This window comes from Macaca thibetana, chromosome 6 (assembly GCF_024542745.1).
Source record: "Macaca thibetana thibetana isolate TM-01 chromosome 6, ASM2454274v1, whole genome shotgun sequence".
NCBI classification, from domain to species: Eukaryota; Metazoa; Chordata; class Mammalia; order Primates; family Cercopithecidae; genus Macaca; species Macaca thibetana.
This window is the reverse complement of record NC_065583.1, coordinates 56,944,187-56,964,691: the sequence shown is the minus strand read 5'-3', so window position 1 is coordinate 56,964,691 and position 20,505 is coordinate 56,944,187. Positions and strand designations below refer to the sequence as shown.

Sequence of the window (20,505 nt, the reverse complement as noted above, 5' to 3'; positions counted from 1 at the left end):
ACCAAGTGTTTAAAGTTCAAAGCAACGTCAAGGTCATGCTGCTGCCCAGTCGTGGAGCTGGGCTTCCAACTCGGGTCTGCTGAAATTCAGAGCTGGGCCCTTAATGTCATTCCTCAACACTAAATAACATCCTCAGACATATTTAATTCTACCTTCATTTGCCTTTTAATATCTCGCACAGGTAAAAAAGAATGTTAAAAACTCCAACTCAAGCTAATAATAGTAAATTTAAGTAATTGCTATAGCTATTAACATCACTTAGGAGGAAAAACTCTTGGTTTCCGAATACATTTTCCTCATCTACTGCAGCTGAGGCTTAATATATTGGCTCACTTCTCATTACGTGCTAACATCTTAATCAAAACAAAATTTCAAATTAATAGCACACATTATGGCTTCTGTATTGGAAAACAAAGCCATCTATAAAACCCCCAAAATTATAACATTCTTCTGTAGCCCTGTGAAGTGACAGCCTGATTTTTGCCTCTGGAAGTGGGGAAACTGAGAATCCTAAATGGCCTTTGTGATCCCCATCCCATTCATGATAGAAGCCAACTGCGGATTCAGGTTCTCAGAGAACATGCAAAGTTGTGCCTAAGTAAATGTGTGTGTGGGTGGCGGTGGTGGGGGCTGGTGGTTCTTGCTCTAATGCACCAGGGAGTATCTAAGCATGGGGGTGAGGGTGGGAGTGGGGGTTTGCAGTGCTGGGAAATACCAGAATTAATGTTCACAGGGCTGCAGTGGGTCAGGATGTCTGAACCATGACAGAAGGTGCCAGTACATTTGTGGTTTCATGGTAACCAATTTTCAGGTGTTCTCAAGCTGACTGACCTCTGGGCCTCTGGGACAGCTGTTGAGGCCCGCCACCCAAACCTCCTCACCCTCCTCACAAACATTCAGCACTGAGCTCTGAGTTTTGGGGTACTCAACATAGAGAGTAAGGCTGAAATCTAGGCATCTCTGACCACAAGTGAAAGAAATTTGGGCCCCGAATTCTATTAAAAAGATTAATGGGAAATGTGAATTCAGGGACCCAGTTATTATTATCTTCCAAGAAGATGCTAGTAGAAATTTAAAAATGGAAAATAAATATTTTAGAGATGAGACTCAGAATCTCAGAGTTAGAAGGGAATTCAGCAGCCCCATTGTGGAATGTCCTCGTCTTAGACTAAGAAATTAAGGGATCTTCGCCAGGCACGGTGGCTCACGCCTATAATCCCAGCACTTTGAGAGGCCAGCGTGGGCGGATCACGAGGTCAGGAGATCGAGACCATCCTGGCTAACATGGTGAAATCCCATCTGTACTAAAAAAATACAAAAAATTAGCCGGGGGTGGTGGCACACGCTTGTAGTTCCAGCTACTCAGAAGGCTGAGGCAGGAGAATCGCTTGAACCCGGGAGGCGGAGGTTGCAGTGAGCCAAGATCACGCCACTGCACTCCAGCTTGGGCCACAGAGCGAGACTCCATCTCAGGGGAAAAAAAAAAAGGAAAAGGAAAAAGAAAAAAAAAGAAAGGAAGAAATTAAGGGACCTCATCAGAGTCACAGAGCAAGTCAATGGCATGAAACACAAATCTGCAAAGCACATGTTCACAGTTCCTTTTACTATACAACATGACCAGAAAATAGTGATAATGCACATTTTAGAGCTACATAGTAACTCTTGAGAATCTTAAGATACTTTTCAAGAGCAGAGGAAAAAACTAATGTGGGTTTCTTTCCTGTGTCAGAAGTCTAACCAGATCAAGCCCAGACATGTATAATACAAGTCTCAGACTGCTCTGTCCCTGTTGGGGCCACGCTCCACAATCTTACTTGTTTAAATCTCGAGGTTGGGTCTACACCTGTCTGCTTCATAGAGTCCATGACAGACTTCATTTCTACAGCCTCCTTAATAAGCTGGTGGTTTTCCATCTGCTTAGCTTTGAAGCTGTCGGCCTGAAGCTGCTGCTGGTGACTGGAGAGAAGCTGTGATTTACCTGTCTCCTCAGTTTTATTAGGCACTGATGGCCCTAGTTTAGAATGGTTTTTGTTAGGCTCTGGAGTAGAGGGAGCTTTTGAGATTGTGGCCGATGGCATGTTTTTCTGTTTAGTTTCCTCCTTGCCCAGCTCTTTCAAGGGGAGCTCGCTTTTCCTTTCACAGTCTCCTCTCCCAGTCTGGGCCATTTTCTGCTCTGCCAGCCTCTGATCTTCATAGTACTTCTCATATTGCTGTCTATAGGCAGGGCTGGTGGCCATCAGAGACTTCTGGTCCATATAGAGTCCATAGGCATACTGGCCATAATAAAGTGACTGAGCCAGGGCAGGATGTCTTTGTGTGATCACCGATTGGTGCTGAGGCTGTAAGGATGCAGAATTGTGGTCCACTTTCTTAGAATCTAACTGCTCTGCCTTGTCTTTCTTTTCAGCATCTTCCTCAGACTCCTTCTTGATCTTCATTCCCTGCGTGCTCCCACTATTTCCAGCTGCAGGGGCGCCGACCTGCCCAGGATGCATGTAACTTGGAGAATAATAAGGATCATAGCCGTGGTAATAGGGAGAATGGGATTCTTTCAGTTGAGATGATTGTGCTGTAGTTGAAGAATGCCCTTTTACCACACTGTCCTTACTAGAAATAATATCTGATGGGGAACTGGCCTTTGATCTCATGCCCTCTGACCTGCTGTCGGAACCACCATCGTCAGCAGCATCGGATATGTCTGAATAGGCCGGGCTACTTGTCTTTGCAGCTGAACTCTCTGCTCCATTCTGGGTCAACACATGCAGAGGTGCGATTGGTGCCTGCCCGTTCACCAAAGTGCTGCATTCCATCCTCGAGGCGCTCCCTATGGAAGGGCTGGGAGCGTTGTCTGTGAAAGTGTAAACCTTATCGGCCTCAGCTTTGATACTGGCCATACGGCTCTCCTGAGACTCGGACAGTCCATTTGCCAGCCCTTCATTCTTGTTGAGATGATCCTTTAAAAAATGCCCAGGTAAATCTTTGCTGGCCCCCTTGGAGTCCTCTAGTTTCCCCAGCTTGGCATCCATTTTTGGGCTTCCCGTCTCTTTCCCTTCTTTGTCCTTTAGCTTTCGCTTCTCCTTTTTCTTTTTGTCTTTGAGTGACACCAGAGCTGGGTTCACGGTGATGGGCTCTCCCATAATCGTGGGCTTTGGTTGAATGGGTTTTAACGGAGGACTCTTTGGTGTAGCCTGAACAACAGTTGTTGTGAGGGAGGGCAGTCCGGGTATTGTCCCAGTGGTGGTGGTTGTAAAGGTTGCAGTGGGTATAGCGATTAGCTGTGGCGGAGTGGGGGCTGGGGCAGGGGCAATGGGCCGGGCACTTTTCAGTTTAGAGAGGTTTTTGTCCATTTTGCAGTTGTTAGCCTTTTTGCCCTTTTCTTTATCTCCTAAACTTTTCTTGTCAATTAATCCTTCTGCTTCCAGCTTAGGCATCTCAGCAGCCAAACTGCCGTCTGCTGCTGAGCAACTGTCTAACGCAGCCGTCATGTGGGAGATCACTGGAAGGTTGTTCAGTTCATTGTTAAGGCCCTTCTTTTTGCCAGAATTCTTCCCAGCTTTAGCACCAATAATGGAACCTGGGCCATTGCTCATCAGCTCTCTCTTTCCCTTTGGGGTGCCAGGCGGGTTTCCAGCACCAGGGGATGCCGGTGCCTTCACCTGGTCATAAGCAGATACACTTGTGCTTGGCTCACTGCATTCAAGTGCCACATTACTCAATGCTTCCTCGCAGTCCGAGATCTTGTCCTCGCTGTCAGGCTCGAACTCCAGCTTGTTTTCTGGGTCTAAGTGTGCATGAGCCTGGTGGTACCTCAGGCCATTAATGTGCTTGTACTTTTTGTTGCAGTTCGGGTGGGGACAGTCGATTAACACTGGAGAAGAGCAGCCTTGGTCCAAAAAAGTAGTCTCTGGTTTCCCTTGAGGGGTAGTGGGAGTGCTTCTGGAATTTGTGCGGACACGCTTCCCAGGCTTATTGTCCTCAGAGCTGGAGTTCAGGTCCAGCTCCATTGGAGGCTTGTTTTTCCTTTTGTTGGTGGAGGAAGGGCTGGCTTTGATGTCCTCAGCAGCACAATTTGGGGGTGTCCTTCGTCCGCTGGCATTGAGGCTGCCCCGCCTCCCTTTCCCATTGGCCCCCCCTCTGTTCTTGTTCTGCAGCCCTCTGGACTCCGTGAAGCTGGCCTCAGAGCCGGGGGCAGCAGCAGCAGACCTTGCTCTCTTCCCTCTGCCCCGGCCCCCTCTCATCTCCAGGTCACTTGTTGGTGACTCACAAAACCTAGGGAAGCAAGTAACAGATGTAAAAATGAGCATCCCCAAAAGAGCCAAGTGAAATCACAAAGTACACAATGCAGCAAAGAGGAGTCAACACTCCAGTAGCTTAAGGGCTGGGCCCAGTCAAGGAAAAGACTGACGATTTCTGACACCTGCAAAAGAACAGGCTACCAAGGGCTTATATTCTTCCTCAGAAAAACCAAAGAAAAACAGCTCAAGTAGCTAGCTTCCAATCCAGTTCAAATTCCCACTTTGAGAAAAAAATGAAAACAAAGACAGGAGAGAAGGGGTGGGGAGTAGAGATCTTCTGACAGAAAAGAAATCTAGCATCTGCATTTTACTGCGTTCAGTCCTAAATTGCTCATTTCTCCTTTGCCTGGTTTCAATTACAGGCACACTTTTATGTATTATGAATCTCTCTCTATAGTTTCCCTGCAAAGAGAGGATGGGGGAAGGAGAGAAATAAAAGGCCTTGTTCCTACCTGGGAGGGGCCCAGTCGTGCTTGGTGCAGTCCAGTAGGGTTCCCACGTACGTTTTGTTCCTCCACGTGACATTGACCACTAGGACACCTGCAGGAGGCGGGGGATGAAAAAGGATCATAGTTACCACTGATTACTATTATTTCCAGTTCACTTATTCATTCTTTCTTTCTTTTTTTTTTTTTTTTTTTTTTTTTTTGACAGCAAAGTTCTATTCTCATTTGCTTTCAAAAGCTGTGGTTTGCATTCTTCCTCTTTCTGGTTTCAGTGACCTCAAGTTAAAACCCACAGGAAATAATGTGTGTTGTGCATTTGTGCGCGTGCGCACGTGGTACAAAAGGGTGAGACTGTGTGTGAGAGTGTAATCAAGATACTGCTGACAGAAGGAAATGGTTTTTGCCATGTCCTGCTGTAAAACAGCAACACTCACCTCTTAATTTTTCTATTATTACACATAATTGCTTTCGTTTGGCAAGCAGCCAACATAAACTAGCGCCAGTTACCAGTGCTTAAACCAGAGGGTGACTGAAAGGAATCGGTTTTGTTTCCAATTCAACAATATAAAATGATGGTGATTTTTATTAAGAAAAAAAATTATGCAGGTGCATAAAAATAGGCATAGAGAGGAGAGTGGGGACTTAAGAGTCCAGATAGCAGACAATCAACTATTATTTCACTTCCCTAATCCTCCCCTCTTTGACTTTGTGGGACAATAATCAGCCTGGGTACCATATCTGTTTCAGTGTTTGGTCTTGTTTCATATTAAGGACTCCTAAAATAGCCCTCTTAAGAAAATAAATGTGCACAATAGATTTACTCTTGGGGTTATCTTTGGAATCAACTTTGGTAAGCATTTGCCTCAGAGGATTAGAAAAGAAATCTCAAAACTAACACACTTGTTTCCTGCAAGCCATTCTGCTTTTTCCAACTGCTTTTCAGACAGACAATTTAATTTAGCACTGCATCTGTGAATTACTAAACTTAAGTGTGCTTAGTATACCAAATGTCACAGAGAAACAAAATATAATATCCTCTTTATTTCTGAGAGGACAAATGTCAAATTAAAAAAAAATCACTTCTTTAAAGCATATTTTAATAGAACCTTGATTTTGAGACATACATAAACTATCAGGGTAAAGACATAAAATATTTAATTGAGCCTTTGTTTTCTTTCTGCATCTACCCCTAGTCTTTCTTGGAAGCACCAGAAGACATTAGTCAAAGTCTATTTCTAGCTAGTTTGCTCACTTGCATGACCATTGCCATTGTGAATTTTACAGAAAACCTGTACTGGGTTCCTTTATGGTAAGGGAAACCTCACAAGGTAAGATTCATTTCCTTGGGAACCTTTTAACAGCAGGTAACATATTTGAATGGTTGGGACGCAGCCCCCCACGGCGCGCTGGAGACCGATTTCTTTCCAAAGTCTCAAAAGGAGATTTTAAAATTGTTTCCCATATGGTCTATGTTGCTATTACTTAGGCAACAGCTGAATTATTTACTCAGTGTTAATTCAGTCTATTGTAGCAATAGGCTAGCAGGGGAAAGGCTAGGATGGAGCAAAGCAAGTATTTCCTCAAATCATAGCTGATTCCAATGTAATTCCCTCAGGACATTTTTTTTTTTAAGCCATTGAGTATAAAATTTCATATTGCGATGAGAATCCATGGCAATTAGGCATTTGGTCAAAATTTGCACAAGACAGAACAATCGGAGGAAAGGATTCTTTATGAGCACATCCCTTCAGGAAAGGGGAGGGAGTGGGAGAGGAGGCGAAGGGGAAGACTGAGCTGGTTTTCTCATCATCTGCTCTCTGGGGCACTGTGTGTGGTGTCAAAGACTTTTGCAGCTGCTTAAAATTCTTTAGCATGTCAGCTATATTTACAGTGCAGGAATATATCTGTATTGCCAGAAGGTTACTGCATTTTAGCTTTAGATCCAATAGGCTGAATCACTGCGTTCCAGAGTCCCTGATGTAGCACAAATGTATAATTAAAATTGCTTGAAAGGAAACATGAAAGAAACAACAAACCCTCCATTCTTGCAGTAATAAAATTAAAAACAGGAAAAGTCTGCACAGACACTTAACATTTGTCTGCAGTGAAAGGCTTTTGTTATTGCTTTTCCCCTAAGGGTTTCGCGTTTCCAGCGAACGCTGGCCGCGGATTGGCCGGCGCCCGCTGCGAGCAGTAGCGTCTGATTGGCTGGGACGAGGCGGCCGCCCGCAGCACAGAGGCAGCGGTCGGGGAGAGGCGAGCGTGGTGGAGGCAAAGGCACGCAGCCCCACGGCGCGCAGGCCGTGCGGGGCGAGAGGGCCGCCCGCATTGCTCGGCTTCCTTGGTGCACGCGGGACACAGGCTCATTCGCATTAACGAGCCCGGCCGTGCCGTGAAAGCTTCGGTCTGTGTGACCGTGCTGCGCTCCCCCCAGCACGCGGCTCCACACAGCACGCCGGCCCACGCAGAACCCTCAGAACGGAATTCACCTTCTCAAAACAAGCTCAAGGGAAACCTGGAGCCGGAACAAGGGAAGGGACCCAGGGCAGGCAATTAATCACTGGCTCTCTGGGGCCACAGGTTGAAGCTGTCACAAAGGCTAATCTGCAGTTGCAACTTCCTCACTGTAAAATTATTCACATCTCCTGCTGCTCTTTTTGGAAGCCACACAAGCAGACCTCTTATTGAGGTATAAGTGATGCTGTTGTTATTTGCACTTGGAAGGAATAAAGTCCTGGAAAGAAAAGTCCATTTTCAACTTCAAAGGACCTAAATAAGTCACCCTTATTTTTCCAGAAGCATTCCGTATTTAAAATGCTAAAATTTGTTTTAATGCTTTACACCCAAGGAGAATTTGAACAGTCTCCATCAAGCAGTGCTAATTAAATATGTGTGCTTGTGTTTATCTTTCTTTATATGTACGAGCCGCTTCACAATGCCACAGAGTATTTAAATCTGCCTACAATTCATATCCGAATATATACAGGCACATGTTTACACAGCCAAATCTGCCACTCTATATTGGAATGAAGGCTTAAGGAATGTTTCTCATATAAACCACACAGTGTACTGTTTCTTTGTAAGAAGGTCTATGTTTAGACAACATCCCATTGTGAAGGGCCAAGTATAAAGGTGGTGTTTAAGTTCTAAAACATGTAAATGATTTATCATTTTGCTGAAATCTCAAAATCTTGAACATTTTGTAACCCACAGTCATATAAAACAGACTACAATTACTGAAGGCATAAACGCCCATGATGAGAATCAGTTCTTTAAAAGTGCAAATTTGAATTTATAAATCTGGGCATAAAGTTCTATTTCTCACATATAAATTGGAAATAAGTGTACATTTACTCCAGAAAGATGAGTTTCTTTTCATGCACACTTACTCAAACATCTAGCCTGTGAGTTAGGTGTTGGGGACGCTCTATACAGGTACTTGTCATCTTTATATTCAAGTATTCTACCAGGTTTATCATTCTCCCCTGTCCACCCATGGACTGGGCCTGGTCTTTGTCAGAGAGCTAATGCCCTGTAACATGTTATACTTGAAAAATATCTGAGGCTTATTACTAATAAAGAATACAGCTGAAGAGTACAATGGATAGTTTGAGAGTGTGCTGACCACACACAGGTTTCTTCTTTGTATTGTTAATACTTTGTCTGAGATGCCGCCCCCAAAGGCCTATTACCTACAGAACATTTAATAAGAACAAGGTCTTTATTATAAAACCTGAGCCTCTTACTTCCTCAAGCCAAAAAAGCCTGAGACCTCATAAGGATTTCAGTCAGTGTTCTGTTATGTCCTTTGTAAAGGGTTTCCAGGAAGATGTCAAGCTCAACACTTACTGTGTGTGTCTACAGGGTACACATTAGGTGCCTATTTGGTGCTACGGAATCAACCATGTTTTACTTGGAACTCCATCCAAACTCTGCACTTCAAGAGTCTGTGCATGAAAAGAACAGTACACAGGCATACACTGATGCACAAGTGGAAGTATAGTTCTGTCTATTACCTGCATTTTTACAGTAGGCCTCTTATGCTATCACATCAGGCTAGATCCTGGATTTCATGTTCATGGTGCCCCCACCTAGAGCAGTGATCCTAACCCTGCTCCCATCTGACTGGACCAGTGATGGGCACCTGGAGCAAAGGCAGCCAGCCCAACAGGGGCTTATGTTGAGAATCTGAATGAGAAATATGGAAGTTCCAGAGAATTGGCAATAGGAATAGAAGCCTAAAGCTTGCAAGGTACTAAGGTGTAGAGAACCATGATGGGCCAAAGTTCCAAGGGTGCAATAGCTATGAGACCAGGAAGCCAACTGCACTGTTGGTGCAACACCCTCAGGACTTCGTGTGTGTGTGTGTGTGTGTGTGTGTGTCCCTTTTCCTTCCAGCTTCATCACTGATAGAAGATTTCACCAGCACCCACCCAGGACTGCCTAGTTATTTTCCAGCCCTCTTGTTAAAAAGTTGTTCCTTGTGTTAAACTAAATTGGTCTTTGAATACCTTGGTCCTGGCTGTGCCTCCTGATACCCTGCAGATGCAGTCCACCCATCATCTACTCAACAGCCTTTCATCCAGGCAAGGATAATGACCATGTTGGCATTCTCCTCACCTTCTGCTCACTCTCTCTCTTTTTTTTTTTTTCTTTTTTTTTTCTATTTTTTTTTTTTTTTAATGAGATGGGCTCTCAGTATTTTGCCCAGGGTGGTCTTGAACTCCTGGCCTCAAGCGATCCTCCCCGCTCAGCCCCCCAAAATGCTGGGATTACAGTGTGACCCACAATATCCAGCTTCTATCTCTCCTTTACTCTCCAGCCTAGACAAGTTTCTTCAACCGTTCTTCATGTCACACTTTTAATTCCCCTAAAAGAAACCTTGAAGATGCCTTAGTCCAAATCCCTAGGGAAAGTTAAAGTTCCTAATGAATCAGAAATAAATGGAGACAAATGCAAAGATTCTCACTTCTGTGAATCCTTGCCCTAGACACACACATACCAGGCACACGGCCAAAAGACGGCCATTCTCTCCTGGATCCCCACAGTACTGCATACACAGTTCTTGCCCTGATGGAAACTTACAAGCCATGTTTCCCTCCCCTTTCTGAGCCCACAGCTAGACTCCTTCTCATCCTCCCTATCAGTCTGATGCGGTCATGTGAGTGAGTCCTATGGAAAGCAAGTGAGAGACCTGATCAATGTGGGCCACTTCCAGGCCTGGCCCATAAGAACCTCTCATCCCTTTCTGTCTGGCTGCAATGGAAATGGTTATTGTGATCTTGAAGCCCTCAGGATGAAGGTGGCAGAGTCTCCTTCATCTGGGATCCTGAATGACAAGGAGAACCTCCCAGGTCTGAACTTGAGGCTATTTGTCCTACTGTAATACATGGCCCCCATAATATTTTACTCTGCTCGTATACACAGTATGCCTATCTCTTCCAACTAGATGACACTCCTTGAAAATAGGAGCAGTGTCTGCATCCACAACCCCAGGCGGCACAGTGGCTACCTAACTGAGAATCATTAAACACCTAGGAACTAACTACACAGGGACTGACCAGAGAGAGTCTAGACTGAATCCTATTCAGTGACTTCCTTTTAATGCTAACTACCATCCTTTTCCAATAAGCATAATCTCCCACTAGTTTTATAGATGATAGACATTCTCTGCGAAGAGGCTTTGCTCCCAAGATGTTATAAATGTGGTTTATGAATTATTATTTCTGGTATTTGTGAAGCTGTTTCCTCAAGAATGGGGCAAATGCCTGATTTCCCAGTGGATCAACATAATTCTGTTTGTATTGAGTTTAAAGACTGTTTCAGAGTCTTTAAAGTGCCTCATCCCTGGGACAGAAGTCTTTGCCAAGCATCGCAAATGCTGAGTTTGGAATCAGACAGAAGTTTTTTTGAACTCTCTCAGACTACCACATCTGGATGGATTTGATGTGCACCCAGGCAGAAAACAGAAACCTCATTCGAATAACACCAAATGGTAACCCATTCATGCCATATGCCTGTAAAAAAGAAAGTTTACACATTTCTTTCCTTTTGTATATATTTTTTCTAGTGAAACATTAGGGACAAAATGTCACAATATGCTGATTTCATGAGTACAGGATAAAATTCATATATTTCAGATATCATATTACCCTACAGTTTTACACAATGTGACTATTGTACAAGGTATGATTTATCACCATTTCTTTGTTCAGGACTCTCTGCCCCCATTATTTTGTTGTTGTCACTCTGTGGTATTCAATATTGGTACTTTTTAAAAGCTGAATCTTGTATAGTACAAGCTTCGCTGTTCCAGCCTCGAAGCTTATAACCTTCAGACAGATCCTTCTTCAAATATAATTATTTGGGAAGATTTTAAATGTACAACTAAGGTTGCTCATAAAATACCTGCCAGCCAAAAATCATAGGGACTTTCCCATTACCTGTGCCAAGTATATATAGAGCACTAGGACAGGAAAAGTAAGTGTTGTCACATGACCATAAAATGCAGTATGTTTTTTTTAAAGAGCCCTACTGCTGGGCTGAATGTTTGAAGAGTCACTTTAACCACATCCTGTAATCAAACCATCTGGAACACAGTGCTGCGATTAGTCACCCTGAACATAGGGCTTTATCTGAACAAATAGTGTATGGCAATGGAGCTTGGGAGATAGGGCAGTACTAACAAAAGGAAGTGTAATGAAACACTTTATGCCCTAGTGTGCCGCCACCCCAGTCATAAACCCCAGAGACACACTGCTCTGGTGTTAATGTACTACTTTATGAAAGCACAGTGAGCTTAAAGATTAAAGGACTGAAGGACTAAAAATTGCTGGTTTGGATAGATCTTCTCTGTCAGCAGCTGGAATATGTTGGCATCACTCTATCTGCGTTAATTTTAACCTCTCAGATGACAGTTGAGCATTCCTATTAGGAGTTGGTGTTATTTTCAGGGCATTAGGAACAGGGTTTGTTTGTGGGAGGGTAGTTATGATTCTTGATTTGCCAGAGGTTAATCTGAACACAGACTTTTTTTTGGTTCATCTAAACCCAATCCATATATAACAACAACAAAAGATGAAACCTTAAGCAATACCAAAAAGCAATGGGAAAATGCTGTTCTACTCTGCATTTTAAAACATGATAGTCTTTCTTACTTGAGTGTACTTATCTCTTTCAAAAGTACATTTGATCATTGGTATACAATCTATGGAGATCCTTTTTTAAAAAAAAACTGAAAGGATTTCCCCCTTAAATACACAGAATAAGCCCTAAACACACACACACACACACAACACAGCTAAAGAAACCTTGTTTCCCCACAGGCCTTATGGTTTAATACACAAAAGAACACAGCGCCACTTCCATCACTGTCACCTCCCCCGCAGCCTTTGTTCTGAGGCCTGATGAGCTGTATTGATTTGGGAAAATCATTGAGCTTCTTGGAAAACTAGACTCTCGCTTATTCACTGCCATCTATTTCTTTCCCATGAAGACAGGTGGTCAATATCCAGTTGACTGGTCAGCTAAAAGAAGCCCTAGCTGCTTTTTTCTTGCTTCCCTAGTAACATTATCCCTTCCCACTTCTAGAAGATATAATGGCCTGTTAAGGAGTCTTGTAAGAAAAGGGAGCAGAAATAAGACTTTAATAAGGCACCACTGGTAACACTAAAACACTGTCCCATACATTCACACGGAAGGCTGCACCGCCATTTATAGATGGTGACAATAGTTTCACTGACCAAGTTTAAGCATCAGTGAAAACTCAGAGGGCCCAAGATATAACATGAAAAAAAATACTAAATCAAAACAGATCATTAGAGGCTGGGTGCAGTGGCTCATGCCTGTAATCCCAGCACTTTTGGGAGGCCAAGGAGGGCAGATCACGAGGTCAGGAGATCGAGACCATCCTGGCTAACGTGGTGAAACCCCGTCTCTACTAAAAAATACAAAAAAAAAAAAAAAAATTAACTGGGCTTGGTGGCGGGCACCTGTGGTCCCAGCTACTCGGGAGGCTAAGGTAGGAGAATGGCATGAACCCGGAAGGCAGAGCTTGTAGTGAGCCGAGACCACACCACTGCACTCCAGCCTGGGCAACAGAGCGAGACTCCGTCTCAAACAAAAAAACAAAAAAACAAAAAAAAACAAAAAAAAACAGATCAGTAGAAATCAATTAATGTTTACTGTGGAAAGACATGCTTTACTTCTTTTAAATAATCAAAACATATGTTCTACCAAGCAAGTGTCCTAGTTATAAAATGTCACAGGTGTAATTATAGACATTTTAGGTAACAAAGAGCATCATAAAAAAAAAAATCACATGAAGATCTTTAGAAAGTAACTTTTAATCAGGAATTTTGATCAGTAACAAAAATATTTGCTTTTAAGTTAGGCAAACATGCATATCCTAAAGCAACATTGCCGTTGATGACTTGAGGCTAGCTTTAAAATAAAATAAAATATATGTACCGCACCATTCATACACAATATGTACCCCTTATTGTGTAGGCCGTTCCTCTAGTAGTTTCTGCTAAGGTTCACAGAGTCCCTACTTTGGGGGCAGGCAGGCATAACAGGTTTGAGGTGATAGTGTTGGGGGAAGAGGGAAGAGGACAAGACTCCTGAGCTTGCTTCAACAAGGTCAGCAAGTCAGATATTTAACTGGGATGCATCAAAAGCCACCCCCTGAACCCCAAAAGGGATGGTCTTCATGCTGTGGTCCCTCAGGGCTCAGTCAACACACAGCCCGATGCAAGGGACAAAGAAGGACAGGAAGTTGGAATCAAATAAAAAAATACAGTCTTCTGAGTCAGACATTTGGGGCAATTCAAATGCATAAACTGAATATGTGCATGTATAGAGTGTGTGTCTGTATACATTTGTACCAAGGGGTTTTATTTCTTGTCTTGAAACTTCCTAGTAAGTAGCTGCCTCCTCTGAGGCTTAGTGCCACCAAACTAAGCAACAGCATCACTCTGATTTCTAATGCCAAGTTTGAAACTTAATTTTTCTCCTGCTCCTTGTCAGGCACCACTGGTTGGTCTGAAATCTGATTAGTTTGGATGATGATTTCTCGTGTGGGGCAGGTTTCTCAAACCCCCTCCTTTTTTAAAGCCAAATTTCCTCATTAGAGTAGCAGAATTCTTTCTCCTTCTCTTCCTCCTCCCTCTCTTCGTGGGAAGACAAAGGTTCAATGCCCACTGTAGCAGAATTGACTCCCCTCCCCCAATCCAATCTCACAAGCCTGTATCATTAGCTTGTTAAGACATATTTTTCTTCCTTTAAGTAAAAGTGTTAAAAAGTTTGGGAAAGGTGTTTTGTAATTATTGAACTAGGCCTACTATGAGCTGTAATAATGACACAGATCTTATGGTATTACCCCTAATGGTCATTCCTTTCCTAAGAGTGTTATTTTAGGAGACAGCGATTACAAGTGGCCCTGGGCACACAGCACGGGACCAGGGTGTCCCAAAATGAGAGGGAAACAGCTTTCACTCACTACCACTGTCAGACTCAGGATGTCACTGAAGATAAGCAACTGAAAGAATGCAGCCTTTCGAATCATTGGTCCCAGTCCTTTCCTGCACTTAATATTAATTACAGGATTTTTTTTTTAAGTTAACGACTCAGATACCCAAGCTCTCCACGATGCCATTATTTCAACTAGAAAAAACAGGTAAAAAGAACAGCAAAACCAGACAAAAATAAATCATCCTTCAGGCAAAAACTCCCCCTCCATGCCACTCACCGAAAAACAGAGTACTCTAAGGACCAAAAGCGGGTAGAAGGGTGTAAAATGCTCTGAATTTGAAAAGTCATTAACAGCTATCTGCCACTTCCCTATTTTCTGTATCTGGCAGCATAGTCTGTTTCTTGCCCAATTTTTCCCCAGTGGCAGGAGCAAAGGAAGGAGGAGCAGGCAGGAAGGCAGAGTAATTACCAAGATGAATGAAACTGAAAGATGCAAAGGAAATAAAATGTAAGAATGAAAAATCTCATGCCTTGTGGGGAGGGATAGGCAAGGAAAAGGGAATAGGAGCTATCGTCTTCCGGACACCTCTCATCACCTAGTTTTCCTCACAAACCCACCACCTCTTGTAGATCAGTAGGTCATGGGTGATTTGCAGAATTCCAGGTTTAAATGCTATTGAATTGCTTGTCAAAATATGTGTAATACAACTGTAGATTATAGGACTGTGTCTTAAAGTAATTTCTTACCATCCCCAGTCCTTGAGCTATAAGGAGACAGTGGGAACCAATTGACAATTATGCTCCACATCAGAAAGCTGCTACTGATCCATGTGTCTCACTGGGATTGAAGAGCCAGGCTTCCTATAAATTATGATGCTTTATTTAAAGTCAGAGCGCTTATTTGCTTTTGTGCCAGCTCTGGGCCCTTTTCATCTCTAGCTATACCGGGCCCAGGAGAGCACACATTCCTACCGCTCCGCTGGCCACCAGCTGTGTCCTCTGTAAATCATAAAACCTCTGAACAAGCTATTCTTTACAAAGGCCAACAACATTTACTGGAGATGATCACTCTGCTATTATTCCACTCACTGAAATTTAAAATAGCAATTTACAACAGCAGCCGAAAACAGGAGAACGGCCTCTCTTAACTCTGTGTGTGTGTGTCTGTGTGTGTGAATGGGAGGGATCTGCATGTATATGGCACACAAAGGGGTACATTTTGTGTGTCACCAAAAAGCCACCAACTTTGCCAATCTAGAAAAGAAACAAGGAATATGAATGTCAGAGAAACCAGGCTCAGTTTCACCTTTGGAGACAGGGTGAATGAGGCTTATGTTGTTGGTGAGCCTCCCTGTTCTTCCTGGAGGTGGCCATGCCCTGCAGGCAGTGTGGGAAGTAGTTACCACACTCTGGTAGAGAAGCCACAGCATGTGGCTCAGGTTCAGAATGCAATAGGGAAAGCCGAAAGGATGAACGCTAATCAAGTTTAGTCTGCAGTCATTTCTGAGGAGTAGGAAGGAAGAAAAAATAAACAGTGGTCATCAAATGGAGCACCCTAAGCACCTGAAAGCATGTCTCTGAAGACAGAGGCAGACCCACCTGTTCACAGCCAGCTTTGTAGCTGCTTCATCTTGAGCTGACCTAAACCTACCTGAGCCTCAGTTTCCTCATCTATAAAATGGGAATAATATGAATATAAGATGTGATTTATGTAAAGTATTTAACATGAGCATAAAGAAGCCACTCAGCATATGTACTATGGCGTCCTCATCTTTTAAACTCTCCTGTAATTCACCCAGGTCATAAGCTGAAGAAGGGAAGGAGATGCCAAAATGCTATGAATTCCACACTCAGAAATGCAGCCGGCAGCAAGCCCTCCCGCATTCCTTCCAGGTGAAGCAAACTCGGTTACGCGCATCTACACTAATTATCCCACATTGCTGGGGACCAGGCTTACTATAAAGGTGGCCTGTCTTTTAGAATCTTAAGGCCTACCAATTCCAACCTGAGGGACTTCTTTTATTATTTCTACACCCACTGCCAATTTCAACCGATGTAAAAGTTATCTTTCCTAACCCATCCATTGTTTAAAGCAAACATTTCCTCTGACTACTCAGTAGTAAAGTCAACTGAGAAATGCAGTTCTAAATCACTGAAGCCTCATCTCTGGACTGTTTCAGGGTAAGGAAGCCTCATTTCATGTTTTCAGGAACAGCTACAGCTAACTGAATGCCTGACATTGGTCTAAATTACAAAAGGCAAAATTAAAGCTCCCCAGTACTGTGACAACAGAAATGAGACTCTGCAGCAAGGCTCTGAGGATGCAGATGGACGAAGCAGGTTAAACGTGAACTCATCTTTCCAGTTCCCACCTGGACCCACCAGTTTTCTTGACAGCACTCAGAGGCTGCCTTCCCACCCTCCCCCATTCCACATTCCAAAGTTCTTATCTTTCAGGGAAGAAAAAAAAAAAAAGCCCCACAGAGTTACAAGTATTTCAATAACGTGCTTAGAGACCAGCTCTTTTCTGTAAACAAGCCTAATGAAGTGTGACTAATAGTGCTCTCCTCCAGCACAGGGAAGGTAAAAGGGCCTTTGTTAGCACTTACTGGAGCAAAGTCGTCATTTTGCTGGAGCAGAACAAAACTTAGCTGGTTATTGATTGACCAGCCTGCTTGGTGTCACTGCTTTACTGTCTATTTCTATATACTCTGTGTGTAAATACGTGTGTTTACGCAGACACAGAGATCGTCTGTACACACACAGTCACACACAGCCAGCTAACCGTTCTCTGCAAACAGGATGAAGGGTTCAAGGCATCTAACTGAAATCTAATTCCTCTCCGATATTTATATCTCTTCTAGTCCTTGATATCACCTAACATTTCTCTCCATGTTGTCAGTACCATGAACCTCAATTTCAGGGCCTGTAAACCGATGCTCCCCATGGACACTTAATAGTTTCCGAAGTCACTCTGATTTAACCTGACCTGGTTATTACATTCTAGAGGTGATTTTGTTTTTTCATGAATTAAAAATCGCTGCTGTTTCCTTTCCCCATTTCACTGATCAATTCCGAAACTCCTGAAATTTGGCTCCAGATGTTAACTGCTAAATAAATATTTCATGATTAAATTATCTTCTTCAATTAACATTTGTCTTAAGTATTATTAATATACACAGCAGCGATGTTAGCAGGAAGATCTGAAGTTGGCTCTGACTTCTTTCTTGGATGGCTGAGGACGAATTCAAGTCAAAACCTGCTTTCCTTGCGAATCTGAGCACAAATTTCCGTATAAATTATTGACTGCACTTTGGCCTCGTCTGAAACATTAGCCCCACAGGCTGATAAGTTCTGACCCCAGGTGGCACATCAGCCCTCTCAGAAGAGGCAGGAACATTAGTGCTTCGCACTGGGGACTAAGGCGTGTGAGCCAATCAATCACGCTCTCTGACAGCTTTTACTGCCTCTGTGCATTAGGCCCAAGTCAACCTCCAAGACTCCTATTGTTCACATTATTCTCTTATTCTCTGCTCTGATGAAGTTAGGGTTAAGTCCAAGGCTTTAGCGAGAGAAAGGCTATTGTTAGTAACTCAGTCTTTATTGACTCTGACCTGTAGGGCAGCCGACTTCAAGTCTTTTCCAGAAAGTAATGCACTGTTAATTGCTGCTCATTGTCAGGGTGTGTCTTATACACCTCTCTTCACTGAAAGAAAACCTGACCAAATATTTCAGCATCCTCGCAGGTTGCCTTGTAATTCTCTCAAGAGTTACAGACACACACAGACACACAGACACACACACACACAGACACACACACTTCTAGACAAAAATCTGATTTGTACTTGCCACGGTCCCTGAACCAGTAAATCTAATACCAATGCAAACAGAATGTTTGGCTGGACAATGCTAACACTTGGGGGTTGGCACTTGGAACAATAAATAAATTTTTTCATGGCAAATATCTGTGGGGATTAGTATATAGGGCAGGAAAATGCCTGATGGAAGAATGAGGTAGAAACCTATTTTTCCTTCTGAGGTCCTTTGCTTAAAATAACTAAAGATCTTTTTCAGCGGAAACTGGTAGCTCTATTTGTGAGCAGCCAGCAACAGACTGGATAGCCTCAGGGTGAAGAGTACAGCATTCCACTCAGGCTTCCTTTGAAGAAATTCAGCACTCTAAAGGGGTGGCAGAATTATTGGTCCAAAGGCTTTCCGGTTTTCTTTGAAAGCGAAAACAGGCAGCCCATTATCTCTTCTTACCCAAACAGCCCTCTCAGGGGAGACAGGAGGGAAAGGCCAGTGGTGTGGCTGTAGAAGGTACACACCAGAGCATCCCGGTCTGTTGCTCACTGCACCAGGGACACAGACCCGGCCTACCACACAGCACGCACCAAACCCGCCCCACCCCGCAAAACCTTGCTGTTCCAAGTGGTGAACGACAGGCTAGAATGTGAATGCTTCAAGGGCGAAAGCACATGTTGACATTTTGGAAATCAAATTTCTTGGGTTCAGGGAAAAAGCACAAAAATCAAATGATTTGGTTTTATACACAGCTTTCGATTGAGAAATTTTCAGCCACAAAAGACTTTGACATTTAGCCAAAGTATTATGCTATTAATACTTTATTTAGTACATCTCAGCATATGAATTAGTATATATGAATTAGTGCACACTTTCCCAAACCAGTGAGCAGAAAGCCATTTTAAATTCTGTTCCATTTGTGTGCTGGATAATGGATTGACTCTAAGATATGTGAAAGTAATACTAAATTTGATAAGCTTTCCAAAAAGGCGCTGGTTAGGAGAACAATGCTTTCTATCTTGATAAAGTCTCCTGGTGTGGCCGATTACATTTTCTGGTGCCATTCAGTTCAACTTAATTTTAATATTCGAGAGAATTAGATCGAGGAAACCTAAAATTTGCAATTAACCTTTTTCCTTTACATTGTAGTCCTGTATCTGCAGCTTAAATTTTTAACAAATCCTTAATTTTTAACAAACAAGAATGCAACATCACAGCACAGTAAGCTCATAAATATGATGGGCTAACAGGGCCAAAACATATTTTGTAAAGTACTCAAAACAAAATGGAATAGCCTGTTCTTATATAAATGAACTTTCTTGAGTAGTCCTATTTCTTACAGCCTAGAAATAAGTTAGGAAACAATTCAGAGGGAAAAAAACTAAAATATTCAAGTAGCTGCTGAAAAAAGACAGACTACAAATTTTAAGTCTTGAATTAATAAAGATGGAAACTGCAGGGGGTCAGAATTGAAATCACTAAAAATTGTAAGCCTATGGACAAACTGAACTCAAGACGTGCTCACTGAATCTTGGTAGAGTTGAATTTGGGGCCTCCTCTGAATCTTAAAAGAAGGCAATTCAAAACTAATAAGCATTATTTTACACACTAGGCAGTTAACATTTTTGTTACTGTCCCCAGGGGATAAAGACAGAAAGTAAATATTAGGAACATTGATTGAGTGCTTTGCTACAAGTAGGTCGCAAGAATGAGTGTTTTTATACAGCTTATCTCCTTCATTCCTCAGAGCCTGTGTGTCAGGTTCTTTTATTATTGCTGTTTTACTGATGAGCAAATTAACTCTTGGAAAGCTTAACTGGCTGACTTGCCCCAGGTCAGAAAGTCAGAGATTTGGAGCACAGGCAGTCTGACTTCTGATACCATACCTCTAAACGCACTGTATAAGTTTACATAAACGTATTTATAAATAACACAGTGTCATGAAGGAACTATTGTGCATGTATGGATGGGGACCCACACGGCTAAGGTCTTCTCAATGATGACAGTGGTATGCTGGAGGCATGTGCTGCAGGTGGCAAGCATCTCTTCTCAATATTATGTTCAGTGACATCACACTGGAAACTTGAAACTGACCACAGTGGTGATATAATCACCACAGAAAACAACAAATGTTACAAATCAGGGCTCTCCCACTGCAACTCCCACCCAAGTCAGTTGTTAAATACTTATTGGCACACCAATGGTTATAAATTTAATTTGCTGAACTGCCATGCTTCAATCACATGAAATATTAAAATAAATAAAAGTACAACAGAGTCAAAAGAGCTCCTGTATTATAATTATGTTCCCCAGTCAAATATAAAAATAAAAACTGGAAAGGTGAAAATTGTTCATCAGTTGATTTCTGATATCGCCTAAGTGAAGGAGCCCATCTCAGTTGGTTCTTTCCATTTTTAAAATAATCTAATAACGGTATAGCTGTAAACAATTTGGTTTCATGTATTTCTGTTTTTTATTAGAAATTTTTG

At 42.7% G+C, this 20,505-nt stretch overlaps 1 protein-coding gene across 7 annotated transcripts in view; it reads right to left on the bottom strand.

Annotated features, from left to right (window-relative positions):
* The window catches only part of ZNF608 (zinc finger protein 608), a 123,300-nt gene that overhangs the window by 18,747 nt on the left and 84,048 nt on the right, over positions 1–20,505 (bottom strand). For all 7 annotated transcript variants that reach the window (XM_050794544.1, XM_050794543.1, XM_050794539.1 and 4 more), the window contains 2 exons: positions 4,748–4,835; positions 1,815–4,269 (listed from right to left, as the gene is read on the bottom strand). In XM_050794544.1, coding sequence (XP_050650501.1) covers positions 1,815–4,269; positions 4,748–4,835 — 2,543 coding nt within the window. The remainder of the gene's footprint in view (positions 1–1,814; positions 4,270–4,747; positions 4,836–20,505) is intronic.